At 35.1% G+C, this 19,082-nt stretch overlaps 1 protein-coding gene across 2 annotated transcripts in view; it reads left to right on the top strand.

Annotated features, from left to right (window-relative positions):
* Positions 1-19,082, top strand: part of INTS6 (integrator complex subunit 6) — a 90,690-nt gene that overhangs the window by 9,363 nt on the left and 62,245 nt on the right. For both annotated transcript variants that reach the window (XM_004274617.4, XM_049701049.1), the window contains one exon: positions 14,904-14,993. In XM_004274617.4, coding sequence (XP_004274665.1) covers positions 14,904-14,993 — 90 coding nt within the window. The remainder of the gene's footprint in view (positions 1-14,903; positions 14,994-19,082) is intronic.

The raw sequence follows: 19,082 nt of genomic DNA, 5'->3' as shown, positions 1-19,082 counted from the left end.
CTTGCCTCCTTTATCAAAAATAAGGTGATCATATGTGCGTGGATTTACCTCTGGGCTTTCTATCCTGTTCCATTGATCTATACTTCTGTTTTTGTGCCAGTACCATACTGTCTTGATTACTGTAGCTCTGTCTGAAGTCAGGGAGTCTGATTCCTCCAGCTCCATTTTTCTTTCTCAAGATTGCTTTGGCTATTCGGGGCCTTTTGTGTTTCCATATACATTGTACAATTTTTTGTTCTAGTTCTGTGAAAAATGCCATTGGTAGTTGATAGGGATTGCATTGAATCTGTAGATTGGTTTGGGTAGTATAGTCATTTTCGCAGTGTTGATTCTTCCAATCCAGTAACATGGTATATCTCTCCATCTGTTTGTATCATCTTTAATTTCTTTCATCAGTGTCTTATAGTTTTCTGCATAGAGGTCTTTTGTCTCCTTAGGTAGGTTTATTCCTAGGTATTTTATTCTTTTTGTTGCAGTGGTAAATGGGAGTGTTTCCTTAATTTCTCTTTCAGGTTTTTCATCATTAGTGTATAGGAATGCAGGAGATTTCTGTGCATTAATTTTGTATCCTGCTACTCTACCAAATTCATTGATTAGCTCTAGTAGTTTTCTGGTAGCATCTTTAGGATTCTGTATGTATAGTATTGTGTCATCTGTGAGCATTAGTTTTAAAGATGGTAATTTAAATGACAAATTTCAAGACCCAGGTTTTATTTTCTTTGAAAATACTTGCTATAATTTATCTTCATAATTTTATACTCTAAATCTGTTTTCTAAAGGATCAAAAAACCACCCTGTGTGTTTTTTTAAAAAGAGAATGAAAAAGAATATCCTAAAGACATCAATTGCATTCTTAATTAGAAATTATTGAAAATAAATCAGAAGTATAAAAGGTAAATAACACGTTCCATTTCTTCAAAGAAATTTTTATTTTCCCTTTATGCAGAAGAATGTCAATAATTATGTATTAAACTGTACAGCTGAAAATTAAAAAGCCAGGAACAAATATTTGAATGAAAGAATTTCACTTATTCATTTATTTTCAATTGATTTAAGGTCATTTATGGTCAGAATTAGCTAAAAGTATTGTTCAGCCATGTTTGTGTTATGGATTTCTCCAAGGAGATCATATAATATTTTATAACTTGAAATTTTCCTAAATATTTAAAATTATTTTTAGTCATCATAATCCTTCACTCAAATTTATACTCTTATAAGTAAAATCGTCTTGGTGGGTTTCTTTTCTTTGGTTGGTCAGTGCTCACGTATACCAGCCCTGTTTTCTTTCATTTTATTTTATTTTATTTTTTAATTCTTATTTTGTTTTTGTTTTTTTGACTGGGGCACTTGGCTTGCAGGATCTTAGTTCCCCGACCAGATACTGAACCCAGGCCCTTGGCAGTGAAAGCGCAGAGTCCTAACCACTGAACTGCCAGGGGATTCCCTGTTTCCTTTCATTTTAAATAAGTAATTTCTTTATACAAACTTAATTTTCATTTAGCCCTATTATTAATCTGTTTAATTTAAGCATGGTCCGAAACCATAAAGTACTGAGTCTTTTGGGTTTTGTTTTTGTTTGTCTTTATTGCCTGATCCCTCTTCTTTCCCCCCAACCTTTTCTGTTGAGATATACCTTAAATACACATATTCTAATTATGAAGCTTAGTAAAATTTTAAATACACTCTTGGAAAAAAAATTGAACTTTTTGCATCTACTGACAGAACTTTTCAGTAGATTTTTTGTATATATTATTATGGTTATTGTTTCCCAGAGCTTTATAATTGAAAGTGATGTTAGATTCCATCTTCCTCATTGTATTAATGTAGAAAGTAAGGCCCAGAAAAGTTAAAATGCTGAATTTCTTCACATTATGAAAAATTTCAAAAGAGAGCAATTGGTTATGAAACAGTCATGCAGATTTTATTAGTAATTTGTATTTTATTTAAGAGCAAATTTTACTGGAAGGTATAGCCCGTAGATCTGAGTCCCTCTGGGTGGGGGTGTATCAGTAACTCTCCAATGAAATGTGTGTCCTTTCAGTTCCTCTGTGAAAAGCAGGCGTTTCATTTTGTCATTGTGTTACACTTAGCTTTTCTTGTAACACCTGTTAAAATACAGTTTTTTACATTCAGTTGGATTTTCTTCCCACTCCCTCCTCCCTCCCAACTCCTTGAAAAAAAAAAAAAAAGTGTGAACATGGGGGATAGTTGCCAGGATTTTATACCATTCTTAATTTAAGGCCTGGATGCTAATATGTATGTGTGTGTGTGTATATATACACACACACACACACACATACTGTTTGATTTCATATTCATAGTTTATTTAACGTTTCTGATGTAGTTAATACAGGACTATTAACCTAGTCCGTTAATTAGTTGACTTTTCCCATGTAGTGTGCCAGTATTACTGCTATAATTATAAGTTTTTACCTGGACAGCTTTGTAACTAGTTAACTATCAATTAGTTTCCTTTGACGTAAGATACTTTTGAAAATCTCTAAGCATTGTTGTTAAGATTCAGAAAAATCTGTTTGGCTCTATGAATTCCTAGTCCACCCATGGGTTCCTGGCAAGTCATGTAATCTCTCTCAGCCTCAGTTTCCCCATTAGGAAAATAGAATGAAATAATCTATCTTGCAGGATTGTGGTAAAAATTGAGTGATATATGGTATAATTTGTTATTGTAATACACGTATTACCATTTTTGTGAATTTCCTTTTATTTAAATTTTAAAAATTGGAATTGTGGGTAGAGTATTTTATCCAGCTTTTTAAAGAACAAGAATTGTGGTGATAGGGAAAGAACTGCTTCATTAGAACTGGCTTGCCTGGCTCTGGGGCTACTAGCTTATGTTGTATTGACTGACAAGTCCCTTAACCTCACTGAGCCTCAAATTTCTCATCCACAAAATGGTGGTAATACCAATCTTGAAAAAGTTTTTAAGGATTGGAAATAATTTTTTTTTTTTTTTTTTTTTTGCGGTACGTGGGCCTCTCACTGTTGTGGCCTCTCCCGCCGGGGAGCACAGGCTCCGGACGTGGGGGCTCAGCGGCCATGGCTCACGGGCCCAGCCGCTCCGCAGCACGAACCCGTGTCCCCTGCATCGGCAGGCGGACTCTCAATCACTGCGCCACCAGGGAAGCCCTGGAAATAATTTTGTTAATCATCTAGCAAAGTGCCTGCTTGGAAAAGGTTTATAATCTGAAACCTTTGAGAAAAAACAAAAGTTTTTTCATAACCCAATATGTATACATCACAAGAAGCTAGAATTAGCTGTCCAGCAGTTTCAGCTAAAGTAAATTTTCTTGCCATAGGGAACATAATGGTTTTTGGCTTTGAAATGAAGCTCTGTAGATTACTCCAAAAATACTTTCCCCTTGGAGTTACAAAAGTCTTTTCCCCCACATCTCTAATTCTTATTCAGAAATGGTTTAATAACAGTTAGTACTTCAAACAAACAAACATGTTTTTGATTTTCAAAGCAAGAAAGGTTTCAAGCTTCTTTGAGGAAATTTAGATCTTGGCCCATTTTTAGGGCCTTGTAACAGTATATTTTAGAATTCAGGTTGCTGATGATTAGGATGGGGTGGAGGATGTCATTGTGCAGAAGAAAGGTCAAATGTAAAAGGTGTGATCCATTTTATTGTTTGTAATGTAGATTTATGTGGGAAAAGAACATAATAGGATGACCCTAGGAAGGATTATTTTATGTGATGATATTTCTCTTTTAGGGCCTATGTGATTTGAAATTTGATTATTGGTATATTGAGAGATAGTTGTACCTCAAAAGTATTTTAACTTAAAAATCTTATAATTAAGAGGATTAGTTTTAATCAGAGGACCAATTTATCAGCCTAGTGATGACTTAGCAAAACTTATTCTAGGTCCTACATACGCTTGCCTTTTTTATCTTTGCCTTAAAAGGAAATGACGTTTTAACATTTTCCATCTATTAGTTTTGCTCAGAGAAGCTGGGGAACATGTGAAGGTCCTTGGGAGGATTATATCATCTAAAAAACTTTATTATAGAAAGGAAAACAGTTCTGAGTATGTGAGAAAAAGTAATTGTAGCATTAGCTTATTAGGTAATGTAATTTGTAACTAGTCATTGACAGGATTGATGCTGGCATGTTAAAGGAAAACTCTCACTTTGTCTTCAAGCTGGTGAACCTAGTTAGATATTAGGAAACATCAACAAAGTCTGCTTATTCTGGAGTGCAGACACTGGAAGCATCCAAACAACTATTCTGAAAGGATTAAAAACAATTGATTATTTTTAATCACAGAAATTGAAGATGATTGAGTATGCAGTTCTCTGTGAAAGGTTAGACTGCAAACCACAGTGGATGATGTTACAAAGCCTGGGTCCCTAAGAATGACAAATAATAGTACTTTTGGATTATTAGGAATAAGCAAAGTGATGTTTTTGTAGCCTCTGATGTAATGCTTGAGTTGTGATGGTTCCTGATCATTTATGTACTTTGGCAGGTAATAACTAATGTAGAATTTTGAATTTTTGTTGTACATTTTAAATTGTCAATCCCATTTCTCAAACCAGTAAGTTAGAAGGAATACCCAAGTAATTGCATTCAGAAAATTGGGCCTAAATCAAATAGAAAGAGTAAGAGATCTTTACATCTAAATTTTATTGTTAATCAAGAAGGGATAATATCTAATCCCAAACAAGATTATATTTAATGTAAATCCTAATCTAAAAAAGAGTTATCTTGTCATGTTCTTAGAGCTTCCATTTCAGTGAGCTATAGTATCAATCAAAAACATGTAGCGATCTGTGCAGGCACCCACCCATCCATATGTGACATCTGCTTTTTCATGAGGTTCATTTCTAACTTAAAACCTTGGTGGATTTGTATGTATAGATAGGAAGGCTTGTAAAAATTTGTTTTTAACAGTAGAACCCAAATATTATGTGGTTAGTTTTTTGTTTCCCAAATGTGTCATCTATTTTGAAAAATTTAAATCTATGAACACTTGGGAAGGTGCTTAGCATGAGCATCAGTAAATGTTTGAATCAGAATTTAGCAAGAATGAATTTCTAGAAACTCTTTACTCAAGTTCATATACCTGTATAATGGATTTGGAGAAATTTAAATATTTCCTCCTAAAAAAACTTACTGAAATTGGGTTACCACAAATTCTTTCCTAGAAAACGAAAATTCCATATATTATATATATATATTTTTTTTACAAAGCAGGGCCCCTTAAAACCTAATCTTGCATTTTGATTTATCCAATTAACTTATTTTGAGGTTGACCTTAAGCCATAGCATATGGGAAATAATAGACTACTAGTTTTTCCAAGTGCTTATCATGAATTATTTTCCTTTATGAAGTTTAATACTTTATCGCTAACTTTACTGATATGCAGTATTTATTAGGCAGTTCTTCATTTTCAGTAGTAGTCTTAAAGATACTTAGGTAGAATGCTGTGGTTGAATTCCATCTTTTTTGTAGGATAGCTGTGGTATGTGTGAATGATTCTTTTGATAGCATATTCATAGTGTGGATGTTTAGAAGGAAGTAATGATAATGGTTAAAGATGTGATTTAATCAGACTTTTGCAAAAGTAATATCTGTAGGTTTGGTGTAGTCAACAACCCAAGGAGATGATTATTTTTGATAGAATAGGCAGATCTGTATGATTTTTTTTTTTTTGAGGTTAAATTAATTTGCAGCATTATTGCTGTATAACTTTACCTATCTTTGAAAGTGTGTTTTCATCTTGGCTTTTATTTTTTTACTTTTTCTGTTATGGTTCTAACATGTTTTTTTTTAAATTATTTTATTTTTTTGGCTGTGTTGCGCAGCTTGTGGGATCTTAGTTGCCTGACAAGGGATCAAACCTGGGCCCTCGTTGGTGAGAGCACAGAGCCCTAACCATTGGACTGCCAGGGAATTCCCTAACATGTTTATTATTATATGCTTTGCTGGAATTAAGTTAATACCACACAATCCATTTAGTATAATGGATGTATTAGGTTCTTTATCCAGAATGTTAGTATTTCTTAAGTAAAAGTATATTTCTTACACCCTCATTACTCTTTTTATGCCAGTATAAACACTGTTTACCTGCTACTATGTATTAAATAATGCCAAAACCAAGTATTTATTTGTTAGAGTAATCTTATCCAAATTTTAGACTCCAGTTCAGATGTAAAACTCAAAATTCTGTGAAATTATTTAAATATTTAAATATATTTAATTTATATTATTTTCCTTTGATGTACTCATTGTTAGTCTTATCAGTCATTGAGTTTAACATTCATCTTTTTCACAAAGTCAAGCTAGTAATTCTTCAGTTCTTAACAGTGAATATTTTTTACATTACTACTACAGCTGACCCTTGAATGACACTTACATGTGGAATTTTTTCTTGCATACTACAGTACTACACAGTCGGGGGCTGGTTGAATCTGAGGTTGCAGAATCACAGATATGAAGGTCCGACTATAAAGTTATATGTGTATTTTTGACTGTGCAAGGGTCAGCGCCCCTCAACCCCTTGCGTTCAAGGATCAGCTATATTTAGTTTATTATTTAAATCAAATCCTAGGATATTGCTCCTTACTCATTATGTTAAAATAAATATATGAGATTCCCTCCTACTTTTGCTCAAGTCTTATTATTCCATCTGTTTCTAATGCTATTTTTTTTTTTTTTTGCGGTACGCGGGCCTGTCACTGTTGTGCCCTCTCCCTTTGCGGAGCACAGGCTCCGGACGCGCAGGCTCAGCGGCCATGGCTCACGGGCCCAGCCGCTCCGCGGCACGTGGGATCCTCCCGGACCGGGGCAAAAACCCGTGTCCCCTGCATCGGCAGGCGGACTCTCAACCACTGCGCCACCAGGGAAACCCTAATGCTATTTTTTAAAAAATAAGGAATTAAATAGATAAAGGAACTGTATTGGTACACAATTGTATAATGGCATTACTTGAAACTAAAAATATATTTCTTTTAATGGGGAATTTTAACATGTTTTTCTTTAGTTTATACTTTAATCTATTCTAAGTACTAGGTTTCTATACACTAGGAGATTTTTTTTTAAGTTTTATTTTTGGATACTATGCACATTTTAATTTTGAAGAGTACTTGTTTTGAATATGTAATAAATGCACGTGGTTAAAAAGTTAAAGCATTAGAGAAAGTTATACAGTTGCTCACTTCAGTTCTTCAGAGGCAACCATGATTAATCAGTTTATAGTGTGTATCCTTCAGAAATCTTTTGTATGTAGTTGAAGGTATTTTAAAAGCAGTGATTTTTTTTTTTGCTTTTTTAGCAAAAACTTTTTTTTGAATTTTATTTATTTATTTATACAGCAGGTTCTTATTAGTTATCCATTTTATACATATTAGTGTATATATGTCAATCCCAATCTCCCAGTTCATCACACCACCACCCAAAGCACTAATTTCTTAAGATGAATATCTGAGTTTTTACATCAAAAGACTTATTTATGCCACACCACTTGGGATCTTGACTCTAAAAGTAATCTTGCTGAATTTGAAAACAAACATAAAACTTGTAAATCTGGCCTTGGAATATTGATTTTAATGTAAGCCTGTTGGGCCTTTACTGACTTAAATAATAATTATATTTTGTTCGGAATGTGTAATTAACGAGTTGTGCATTCATCCCTGTAATATAATGAACCCCCCCACCCTTTTTAAAAAAAAAGCTAAACAATATTAATGACAGTGAGTTATTGAATAGAAAATATAACTTGCACATCAAAACTATGATTTCATAGGTCTTATTGCTAGAGTTTGAGGCTAAAATAAAAAAAAGGAACTGATGTAAAGAACAATATTAAGAATGTAAATATTAGTGCAGGTAATAAGTAGATATTGAAAAAATTCTGGTTGTGGTATTCAAATGTCTGAAGTTTGAGCAATACTGAACTAAAGAATGTTATTCTGGTTGACTTGTGTTGCAAAGTATGTATTAAAAGCCTGTTTTCTCAATTCTGTATAGTTGTAGAAGTGTTTATTAGTATTATGACTAATAAGGCTTTGGATGTGAATTGCAATCTAATACTTTTAGAAATAAGCTTAAAGTAGAAGAATATGTTTAATATTGATGTTTCTGTATTATATTTTTTTATAGAATCTGATTTTTGACAAATTATAAAGGGAAGTGTCAGAAAAAGTTTCTAAATGAATATGAGCTGGTTTATCATATTTTAGAACATATATTGTTACCTCTTTATTATCTATGGTAATAGAGAAAAATAAGGTAGATAATGCAGGACTCTTTTCATATTTTCAGTATTTATATAGATTTTACAGTGATGTAAATAAAGGGAAGCTAAAGCTCTAGTCTTGAACTTAACTTACAAAATTTTTAGCAGCAAGCCTGCTAGGTACTTGTCCCGTATATGCATGAGAACCTTTAGTGATGTAGTACTTATTTCTCAGGGCTGCCCTTTCCATTTCCTTACATTTTTGCTTGTTGTCACTGTAATTTACTTGAAAAGGAAGTTTTTTTTGTTTTTTTTTTTGTGGTACGCGGGCCTCTCACTGTTGTGGCATCTCCCGTTGTGGAGCACAGGCTCCGGACGCACAGGCTCAGCGGGCATGGCTCACGGGCCCAGCCACTCCGCGGTATGTGGGATCTCCCCGGACCGGGGCACGAACCCGTGTCCCCTGCATTGGCAGGTGGACTCTCAACCACTGTGCCACCAGGAAAGCCCGAAAAGGAAGTTTTAGATTGAAAAAAAGCACGTGCTATTTCTGGAAGTTTTTGATTTTCTGCTAGGTAATATACTTTTAGCCTGGACGTATCATGTTATACATCTTAACATCTTTTTGGTTGATTTCTGTTGGCCATAGCTTTCCTGGCACATAGCAAAATAGCTAGCTGGTAATAGATGTGGGTTAGCCGAAGATGCTGTCACAGGAGCGAGCCAGAGAGTGGATCTTTGGTGTACATTTTCCCTGCCCTGGGAAAAGTGTAGCATAGACAGGCACTTGGCTGTCTTTCTGGGATTTGTTTAAAGCAGTGATAATCATGGTGGAGCATGGTGGCACGGAAAGAAAACTTGAGGCCTTTGGTCCTGCAGCAGAGGTAGCCACTAAAAGGTCTGCTGAATGCTCAGGGCTGCCTTCCTTTTGCTTCAGAAGATAATAAAGACATGTTTAAGGGTACAGTAAAATTCCTGTGCCTCATCCCCCAACATTTTAAATTTCTTGGGTAAAACTAAAACTGCTGATTCTGAGAACCAGGTTAGTTTATATTTGAAGGTAAATTAGCCTTGATTTTATGTTTTCAAAACTATTTTTGCTAAATAACTTGTCTTAACATTTTCAAAAGCATTTTCTTTGCAAAAATGAAATAGGTTTTAGTGGATAAGACCTACTTACTTTAATTATATTCTTTAAATTGTCTTATTGAGATTTTATGCCTTAATTCATTTAACATCAGAATACTGTTAAATTATTGAGAGAACTTATGTGAAGTAAAAGTTTTTGTATTTGTCTTTAACAAAACTCTTTTACCTGAGACTTTTGACCAATATTAAAACCAAATTTTCTAAATGACAAGATTTTCATTAGTAAATATCTCTAGAGGTAGAGTATTATACTTTGCACTGTAGTTTTTGTTACATGTCTAGATTTCTTTATGCCAAAAACCAGTGCGAGTAAAACATATGAGTTTAGTTTTGCTAATGGCAAAAGTAAACTTTTAGTCCCTCTACTGGCTGCCTTTGTTGTAGCAGAGCTTAAATTTTTTTTTTTTTTCTTTTCAACTCTTAACTAAGATAAAGTCTAGCTTTATGACCAAGGTGAATTTTGAGGCAAATTCTAATATGAACTGCCCCCAAATTGAGTGACTTTGTAAACAAACTTATTAAGAATAAAAATGTAAAGTAGTGACTTTTAAATATAAAGATTTGAGAATTATTAAACTTCAGAGGCTTGGCCCTGAATAGCTAAAAACATTATATTACACTGATTAAATCATAACTTTAGACTTTTGAAATGTTAAATTATTTTTTGTAAAACGTGAAAAAAAATAATCTTGTGATACTGGCAGACAACCAAAATGTATTTTAGTTTGCTGGATAAAAGAGAATGTCAGAGAAAGATGCCAGTTACTTATGCACTTCTGCCAAGAGTAAGTGTACTACCAAAGGCAGAGGAAGAGCAGCCTAAAACTATACATGAGAAGCTTCATGGCGCAACATGGTCTGCTCACTTGCTGCAAGTGATTTAAAAATTTATGCTTAGATAAATGTTAAGACAATCAGCTTTATATAGAGGTTGGGATAACTTTTCCCTGAAGAAAAAAACCCCTCCTTTTGTGTATAAATTACGTTTGTTAAATCATTATTCTAATTAAAAAAAATTTTTGTTTAGTTTTGGCTGTGTCGGGTCTTCGTTGCAGCATGTGGGATCTTCGATGAGGCACCTGGGATCTTTCCTTGCGGCACGCAGACTCTTTGTTGTGGTGGGCAGGCTTCTCTCTACTTGTGGTGTGCGGGTTTTCTCTTCTCTAGTTGTGGCGTGTAGGCTACAGGGTGCGTGGGCTCTATAGTTGTGGCGCACAGGTTCCAGAGTGCATGGGCTCTGTAGTTTTGCAGGACGTGGGCTTTCTAGTTGAGGCGCACGAGCTCAGTAGTTCTGGTGCGTGGGCTTAGTTGCCCCATGGCATGTGGAATCTTAGTTCCCCGACCAGGGCTGGAACCCAAGTCCCCCCGCATTGTAAGGAGGATTCTTTACCATTGGACCACCAGGGAAGTCCCTCATTATTGTAATTTTTATCATAACTAACACTATTGCTTTTCTTATTGTGATTCTTGACTAAACTCTTTCACCTTAGAAAGGAAGGGATCTTAGGCACAGTAGGGTTAAGTGACTAAACAGATGAAATGAGGATAGCCATATTCTTCTTTACTTTTCTTTGCCTTTGATCTTTACCTGTATTTTCCAAAATTTAAAGTCATTAAAAACTTAATGTTTATTTTTTTGTTTGTATGTAAAGTGAAAGTTGATTGAAGTTATATAGTTTTCAAAAGTAAATGATATCTATCTATATAGCATTTTGTTTTACTGTGTTTTTGCTGGGAGGTGGTATATTGATTTATATATAGAAAAAATGGTAGGTAAGACATCACAGAGCAACAGGAAACCAAGTAACGGAATAGTCCTACTGTACGTAGTTAATTTTACTGCAGATAGAATATAGTAAACCAAACTACTTGTAATAACATTCATTGTTGTGTGACTGTGGCACAACCCAGGTTGGTGTAGAATTGTATTCAAGAGAATTTAGCTGCTACCAGTAGGACCTTCAGATGCTGTAGAAAGACCATGCGATTTAGAGTTGGAATCATGTTCTGGCATTGCCAGTTACAACTGTGTGACTGAGGGTTATATTGTTTAATCTCCCTGAACATTTTACCTCACCAAGTTTTTAGGGTCAGATGAGATAAATATAAGTGCTTTATTGTTATTATTAAGTACCTGGTTATTACAGTATTTCCAGGCATAGACTCCGAGGAGTATCATGTGTATAAGACTCTAGTAAAGTATCAATTGAAAGCTTTGTTGTCAAGGAAAAAGTAACTTTGATTTTAGTGTTTGAATGTAGCTTAAATTTTTTTTTTTTTTTGCGGTACGTGGGCCTCTCACTGCTGTGGCCTCTCCCTTTGCTGAGCATAGGCTCCGGACGCGCAGGCTCAGCGGCCATGGCTCACGGGCCCAGCCACTCCGCGGCATGTGGGATCTTCCCGGACCGGGGCACGAACCCGTGTCCCCTGCATCGGCAGGCAGACTCTCAACCACTGCGCCACCAGGGAATCCCCTAGCTTAAATTTTAATAACTCAGACTTTTTGCTAAATTTGAATACATTTGAACTTGACTTTTAGACATTGTGGTTCTTTAGAAAGTACATATTAGCTTTTGGGTGGACATCATCATCCGTAAAGTTCTTAATGACTGTAGACCATTGTCGTTTAATTATAAATATGACGAATTCTTCGGCGGATAATTCTGATCATGCTTACACAGAAATAAGAATAGATGGGTGTCCAACTTTTGATCAGAAAGTATGACTTTGATTTAGGTTAAAAAGTAAAGGTGATACAGAGATACTTTTGCAAGTATTTAGTCCATGCTCTAGTGGCATTAACAGATTTGCATGTCAGCCAAAGTAGTTTTAGCTTAAGAGTGAAAGCGAGGTACAATAGTTTCGAAGATACTAGGACTTCTTGATTTTCTTTATCTCCCTTTGCTAATTTTTGAGCTAAAATGGTATTTGTAGAGACCAGGAGAGGAGAGTTATTATAGGTACATAGGTACATCGTTTATGATGTGTGAGAGTAGTGATTATGTATCATGCACTTAACACAATTCCTATATATGATAGCCACTCAGTAAATGATTGAATGACAAACATGAATGAATGGACAATGGACGGTTGGACATATGTAGGAAGGAGGTGGTATACCCTTGTAGCCTAGCAAATTGTTATATGTTAAGTTTGGGAAGCACTCATTTATATTGAGGTAAAGGTAAGTAACATCTATATATTTTGAAGCTTGTTGAAGTTTGAGTAATTCCGAGTGGCTCTGTGAACTTGGGCAGGTCTATGTTAGGCTATAATCAGTGAATCAATATTTAACTGTCCAGTGCTTAGATATTTTGTGCTCGGTGCTGAGGAAGAATTATGACATGATCCTTGCCTTCAGTGTATTCAAACAGGAAACAATAGCAAACAGTACAAAATGGTGTATTTTTAAAGAAGTGCAGTAAAAACGCATAACAAAATTTACCACCTTAACCATTTTTAAGTGTCGAGTTCAGTAGTGTTAATTACATATACGTTGTTGTGTGAGGTGTTGTATATTTAAATTGAAAATATGAGAATGAGAAGATAAATGCTGTGGGGAAGCGGGATTCAAAATGTACTCCATGAAAGCACTCCAAATCCAATTTTATTTGAGGAAATGTTATATTTATACTTTTATTTACTTAAGTTTGAAAATGACCACTATTAAAATTTGGAGAGGGAAAGGGCTGAATTATTCAAGGCCAGAGTAATCAGGGAAAGTTTCAAGGCAGAAGAGGAAGATTTAAACTGGGCCTTAAAAAATGATTAGGAATTGGATGGGTTGTGGGCAGGGAAAAGGAAAAGCATTCTTCTTGATGGAGCCAATCAAAGCTCAGAGGTTGGGGATATGAACATTGCCTATTTCTCGATTAAAGAGAAGATCTGCATTATGAGAATTTATTGTTTATGTTGGGGGTGAATGGTGTGTAATGTAATGTCTCCCAAAATGTGTTCCATCTGCCATGAATGTTGTGGAGGAGGAAGGGAAGGGAAATTCTTGTCTTTCTCCTGCAAGGTTCTAGTAACATTTGAATGCGACTGTGCATTTGAGAGCTTAAAAGGTTGTATCCAACATATTTTAATTTTATATGAGCAGAGGAAGTTTTCTCTGCCTGGAACCATTGTTTCTTGGACACCAGTTTGAAAACTGTATATGCCACCTACATACACTTTCTTGACTTGATCAAGAAATTTAATATACCAGATATCCCCCTGCTCCCACTTTATGATTAGATTATAATCACAGTTACCGTATGTGAAAAGTGTTGGTAAACTCATTCAACAAATACGGAGTATGTACTGTAATCTGCTAATGATTGAGAGTTATATACATGTAAGGAAAATGTTACAGAACCACAAGATATTACATGCATATAATCCTTCTACATTCTTGCTATTCTATGTATGGTCAGTGAACATTAGCGTCTCCTAGCCTGCAGTCTTGTTAGAAATGCGAAACCTTAGTCTTTGTCCCAGACTTATTGAACCAGAGCCTGCATTTTATTAAGATCACCAAGTGATTCATATGCCCATTAAAGTGTGCATTTGTCGTATGCTGTTTTACGTCATATGCAACACAACTTTGTTCTGTCCTTTCTTGAACACTGTTAGTAGCAGAGAATTTGATACCTTTGATTTCCAGCTTAGGGTTTACCCTCTTGAAACTACTACCCTCTGGTCATGGTTTTGTCTTAAAGAGTTATACAGAATCTGCTTCAGTATCTCAAATGAGAGTCATTTATATGTAAAAGATAAGCTTATGTTTATCTGAGTCCCTAACAAAATGTGTCACCTAGAATTGATCATAGTACTCATAGAGTGACTTGGCCAGAGATTTGAATGGAAGTTATTGAAGTTATTTCACCTTAACTATAGAGCGTTTAAGAGCTCTGTGCCACTGTGTTCCATTGCCTCTGCTGCTGTTATTTTTCTACTCCTCTCGCCAAGCAATTTCTTTAAGTAGCCATCCTTCTTACTTTTAACTTTTCACATTGGACTGTTCTTAAATTTTGCTAAGCTCAGGGTAGGCCTAGTGTTTCTTTGGAACCAGCTCTTAGAGCCCTTCCATACTTAGTCACTTGGTTAGACACTTTGATTAAAGACATAGATTACTTGGTAAAGGATCACCTAGTATTTTGCCTTCCTCTTTAAGAAGTTTCTAAAGAAAATTACCTATTATTTTAATTTGTAATATCTAGATATGTCGAATCACTAGAATTGAAATGTAGGGTCCCTTTTAAGGAATTAAATACTTTTAGTTAAATAAATATAGATGCTCACTGTAAAAATTAATACAATACAAAAATGTAGAAAGAAGTGAAAAATCCATTTTTTCCTCTTTCTAATTCTAACCCTTCAAGGTTAACCTCTGTTTAGTTTACATTTCCTTCTAAACCTTTTAAAAAAATGTACAAAAGGTATGTGCTATAAATAAAATTTAAAAACAAGAAAGGGGGATTTATATACTGTTCTGAAAATTGACTTTTTACTCAGAAAAATTAAGCTGATCTCTAGACCTTAATACGATCAATGTGTTTTTTGACTTTAGGGAAGAAACCCTTTTTTTTTGGAGCCAGCAATAATTATTACAATTACTGATGGGAGCAAGTTGACTACTACCAGTGGAGTCCAGGATGAGGTAAGTTATGTTTATATCAGCATGGATTATGCAAATGCAGTTGAAAAATCTTTATTTATGTGTACATTGTAGGATATTGAAACCTTAAGTAAGTTTGCTCTTTATTTGGTGCAATCTAGAGTCATCTGGCTCCTAGAACTCATTTACTTTCTCTGTTGTTTGTAGCAATGGCCTCTAAATTTTCTTGAATAGGAATCCCTTCTGTGAAAAATTTTGGAGCCTACCACCCATCTCAATTATATATGTATTTTTGAGTTTATGTGAGGGTCACAGTGTCAGTTCATATATTAAATTTAGTAAAATGAATTCTTATTTTCAGGCTAAAAAAATGGAGACAGCATTCTAATAATTTCTTTCCATATTTCAGTGGTTTGTCATATGTACTGCACTATGGAGACTCCTAGACTAGAGTACAGCCAAGCCAAGAGGAGGTTAAAACTAGGAAAAGTGAAGGTGTTTGAGGATTTTAATTCTAAGTCAAATACCATATAAATAATTTACAGCTAACTTCACGTATTCTCTACTAGCATGCATTGTGCAGAGTTGGTTGTGTGTGATGTGATAGGGTGAGTGCAAGAGGTTTATTTTAACTTTAAGCTGTTTTTAGTTTAGAATTTGAACTGCTCTTTTTTTTGTTGTTGAGGCATGCGGGATCTTTCGTTGCGGCGCGTGGGCTCTTTGTTGTGGTGTGCAGGCTTCTCTCGAGTTGTGGCGTGTGGGTTTTCTCTTCTCTAGTTGTGGTGCACAGGCTCCAGGGCGTGTGGGCTCTGTAGTTTGCGGCACGCAGGCTCTAGTTGAAGTGCATGAGCTCAGTAGTTGTGGCACATGGGCTTAGTTGCCCCTCAGCATGTGGGATCTTAGTTCCCTGATCAGGGATTGAACCTGTGTCCCCTGCATTGCAAGGCAGATTCTTTACCACTGGACCACCAGGGAAGTCCCTGAACATTGCTTTTGAACATTTCGTTTATTAAAATAGGTTGTTGTAGAAAGGAGATGGGTTAGGCTACTCTCTTTACTGCTTGCATTTGATTTAGAATCTTAATTTTAATTCTCACTGTATTTACACACGGTTTGATTAAGTAGGAAGAGTGTAGTCTTTAAGTTCAGTAATTTTTAGAAATACTTTCATTTGTGTGACATTGTGGAATGCAAACTGGATATGGAGTCAGGACACGTGGGTTCTAGTCATTGTTCAACTACTTTCTAGCAGTGAACTTTGTATCAGTTACCTAGCTTCCCTAAATTTCTATCCTTGTTCGTGAAATAAAGGTGATAATTCTTGCCTTACCTCATAGGGCTGTTGGAAGACTGAAATGAAATAATGTATATGAAAGTGCTTGGTAGGCTGTAATGAAAAGAACAACTGTATTGTTCTATCATGAAGCATTGGAACTAGTAAAGAATTGTTATTGCCTGATCTTGACTTGAGGGGAAAAGAGCCAGAATTATTTTGTTTGAGCAGTTGACGTTGAAGGGAGTTTAGGATATAATTCATAGAGAAACAGTTGAAAAATTTAGGTAGATTAAAATTCATAATTAAATAATTTATAGTCTATACATAATTAGTAGCCTTGGAACACTCCATAGCTGAACTTAACGGATTTTGGGGCTTTCTTAAACGTAGTTTATGTGTATAGCCAATTATATCCTGCCACTATCAGGAACAGATGGACATTGATTATATACATGAACAATCAATATGTTGCTTAACTTTAAATTTGAAGCTCTCAAACTGATTTTTCCCACTTTACCTTCCTTTTGAAACATTTGACTGAGAGAAAGATTGAGATATCAATAATCAGGTCAGAAATACTAATGATTTAGTTTTGTAGTTATGATGACTTCAAAGGTATTTCTCATTTATATTTACATTTATATTTATATTTATATTCCTACATGTGAGATTATCCATTCAAGGTGCTCTGGTCTTACCACCTTTGTAGAAATGCCCTTTGGGGTACAGTATATTTTGTTCCCATATATCTGGATCTGGTTTGTTTGTAATATTTGTTTTGTAGGACCTCCTCTAGCTTTAAAAACATATCTTGAAATATACATGGATGTTGGAATTGCTCACCTTTCTTCCTAGGTCCTTGGGAAAGATATTGGAGAAATAGACCTATGTGTTTATAATAACCTAAAACTCCTTGCTAGTAAAGTTGGGAAGACTTTCCTGTGGGCCAGGAGCTTACCTTTTAGTTCTCTTATATCTTCTACAATATTTAGCATAGTTCTGAGAACAGAGCTTATATTTTAAAAATATTGATTATAAATATTGTTGTATTGAGTCTGGTAGTCATCAAGATCAAAATTTATCACTGCTACTTCTTATCTGAGGTGGAAGTCATTTGTTATAAGGCAGAGGTTTATTTTGGATATGCGGTTGGAACATAGGTCTCTGAGTTGTGTTGGGTTTCAAGTTTAGGAGTTTCTTCGATCATCGGCATGTTTAGTTCTTAATGTTCCAACAAGACTCATTTTGTGGGCCAGAGGATGTACCCTATATGTGTATATTGTGGAAACTTAATTTTTAAAAAAATTTATTTATTTTTTTATACAGCAGGTTCTTATTAGTTACCTATTTTATACATATTAGTATATATATATGTCAATCCCAATCTCCCAATTCATCCACCACCATCCCCCCCCACACTTTCCCTCCCTTGGTGCCCATATGTTTGTTCTCTACGTCTGTGTCTCAATTTCTGCCTTGCAGATCGGTTCATCTGTAACATTTTTCTAGATTCCACATATATATGTGTTAATATATGGTATTTGTTTTTCTCTTTCTGACTTACTTCACTCTGTATGACAGTCTCTAGGTCCATCCACGTCTCTAAAAATAACTCAATTTCATTCCTTTTTATGGCTGAGTAATACTCCGTTGTATATATGTACCACATCTTCTTTATCCATTCGTCTGTCGATGGGCATTTAGGTTGCTGCATTGAACATTGGGGTGCATGTGTGTTTTTGAATTATGGTTTTCTCTGGGTATATGCACAGTAGTGGGATTGCTGGGATGCTGGTCTCTTCTAGTCCAAGTAATTAAATTATGTTATTCGTTTTGAGGAGAATTATCAATTTATAAAAAGCATAAAGGTGCTTTTTTGTTTGCTTTTGTGTTTGTGTGTGTATGTGTGTATGCATGTGTGTGATACATGTGATCTGTATTGTTGTAATTTCTACTAGGAGATAACAAGCAGAATGTTCCCTTTGGCTCTTTCTCTTCAGTTCTCGTAACGTTTGCCTTTGGCAAAACTTGATTCTTTTTAAAGATTTATTGAATGAGTGATTGTGTTGATGATTTCCACATTAGGTATGTGTATAATTCTTGATTACCTGTGACTGCTATTAATGTGACCTGTTACTGTTTATGGAGTTGTGCATCCCACCCATACAATACCCTTTGCTTACGAGTTATATTATCTCACATAGTGTATTTTATCTGTTCTGCCAGTGCTATTTTTCAGGAATAAGTTTTCCTGCTGCTTTGAAATCATCCTTATGGCATATAAGGAAACATGGAGCTCATCTAGTATTACTTTTTATTTTACAAATGGGGAAATTGAGATCCAGGGAGGCAAAGTGATTTGCTGAAGGTTATAACATTTATTATTGCCAAATTCTGGATTAGAATTGATCTAAATTCTAAAGACATCCCAGCCCCTCAAGACCCAGTGCCTTTTCCCTGATGCTATCTGCAGTCTTTGTGTTTGATTCTATTATTGTATGTTCTGGAAATTTACCTTCTATTTACCTGATTTCCTGTTTGTCTACTTCCGTTTCCTGTACATTTGTGACGTAGGTATTATGTTCTTATTCACTCAGTGTCCCTTGAATGACTATTATGACCTGGGCATTTCTAGTCAGTGAAGATAACAGAGATGAATAGGGTGGATTTCTGGTTCTTAAGTTCACAGTCTTATGGGGGAGGATAGCCTATTAAGTGGTTTTATGAATGATAAACTAGAGATGCCTACTAGGTGTATGGGAGTGCTAAAGAGGGAGGGGAGGGTTAATATTACCTATCTTGTACATATGTCAAATCCTGTGTAATGTGAATTTTTATAGTCATTTTAATGTTGA

Source organism: Orcinus orca, chromosome 18 (assembly GCF_937001465.1).
Source record: "Orcinus orca chromosome 18, mOrcOrc1.1, whole genome shotgun sequence".
NCBI classification, from domain to species: domain Eukaryota; kingdom Metazoa; phylum Chordata; class Mammalia; order Artiodactyla; family Delphinidae; genus Orcinus; species Orcinus orca.
Note: the sequence above shows the minus strand (reverse complement) of the source record. Positions and strands in the feature narration are given on the sequence as shown.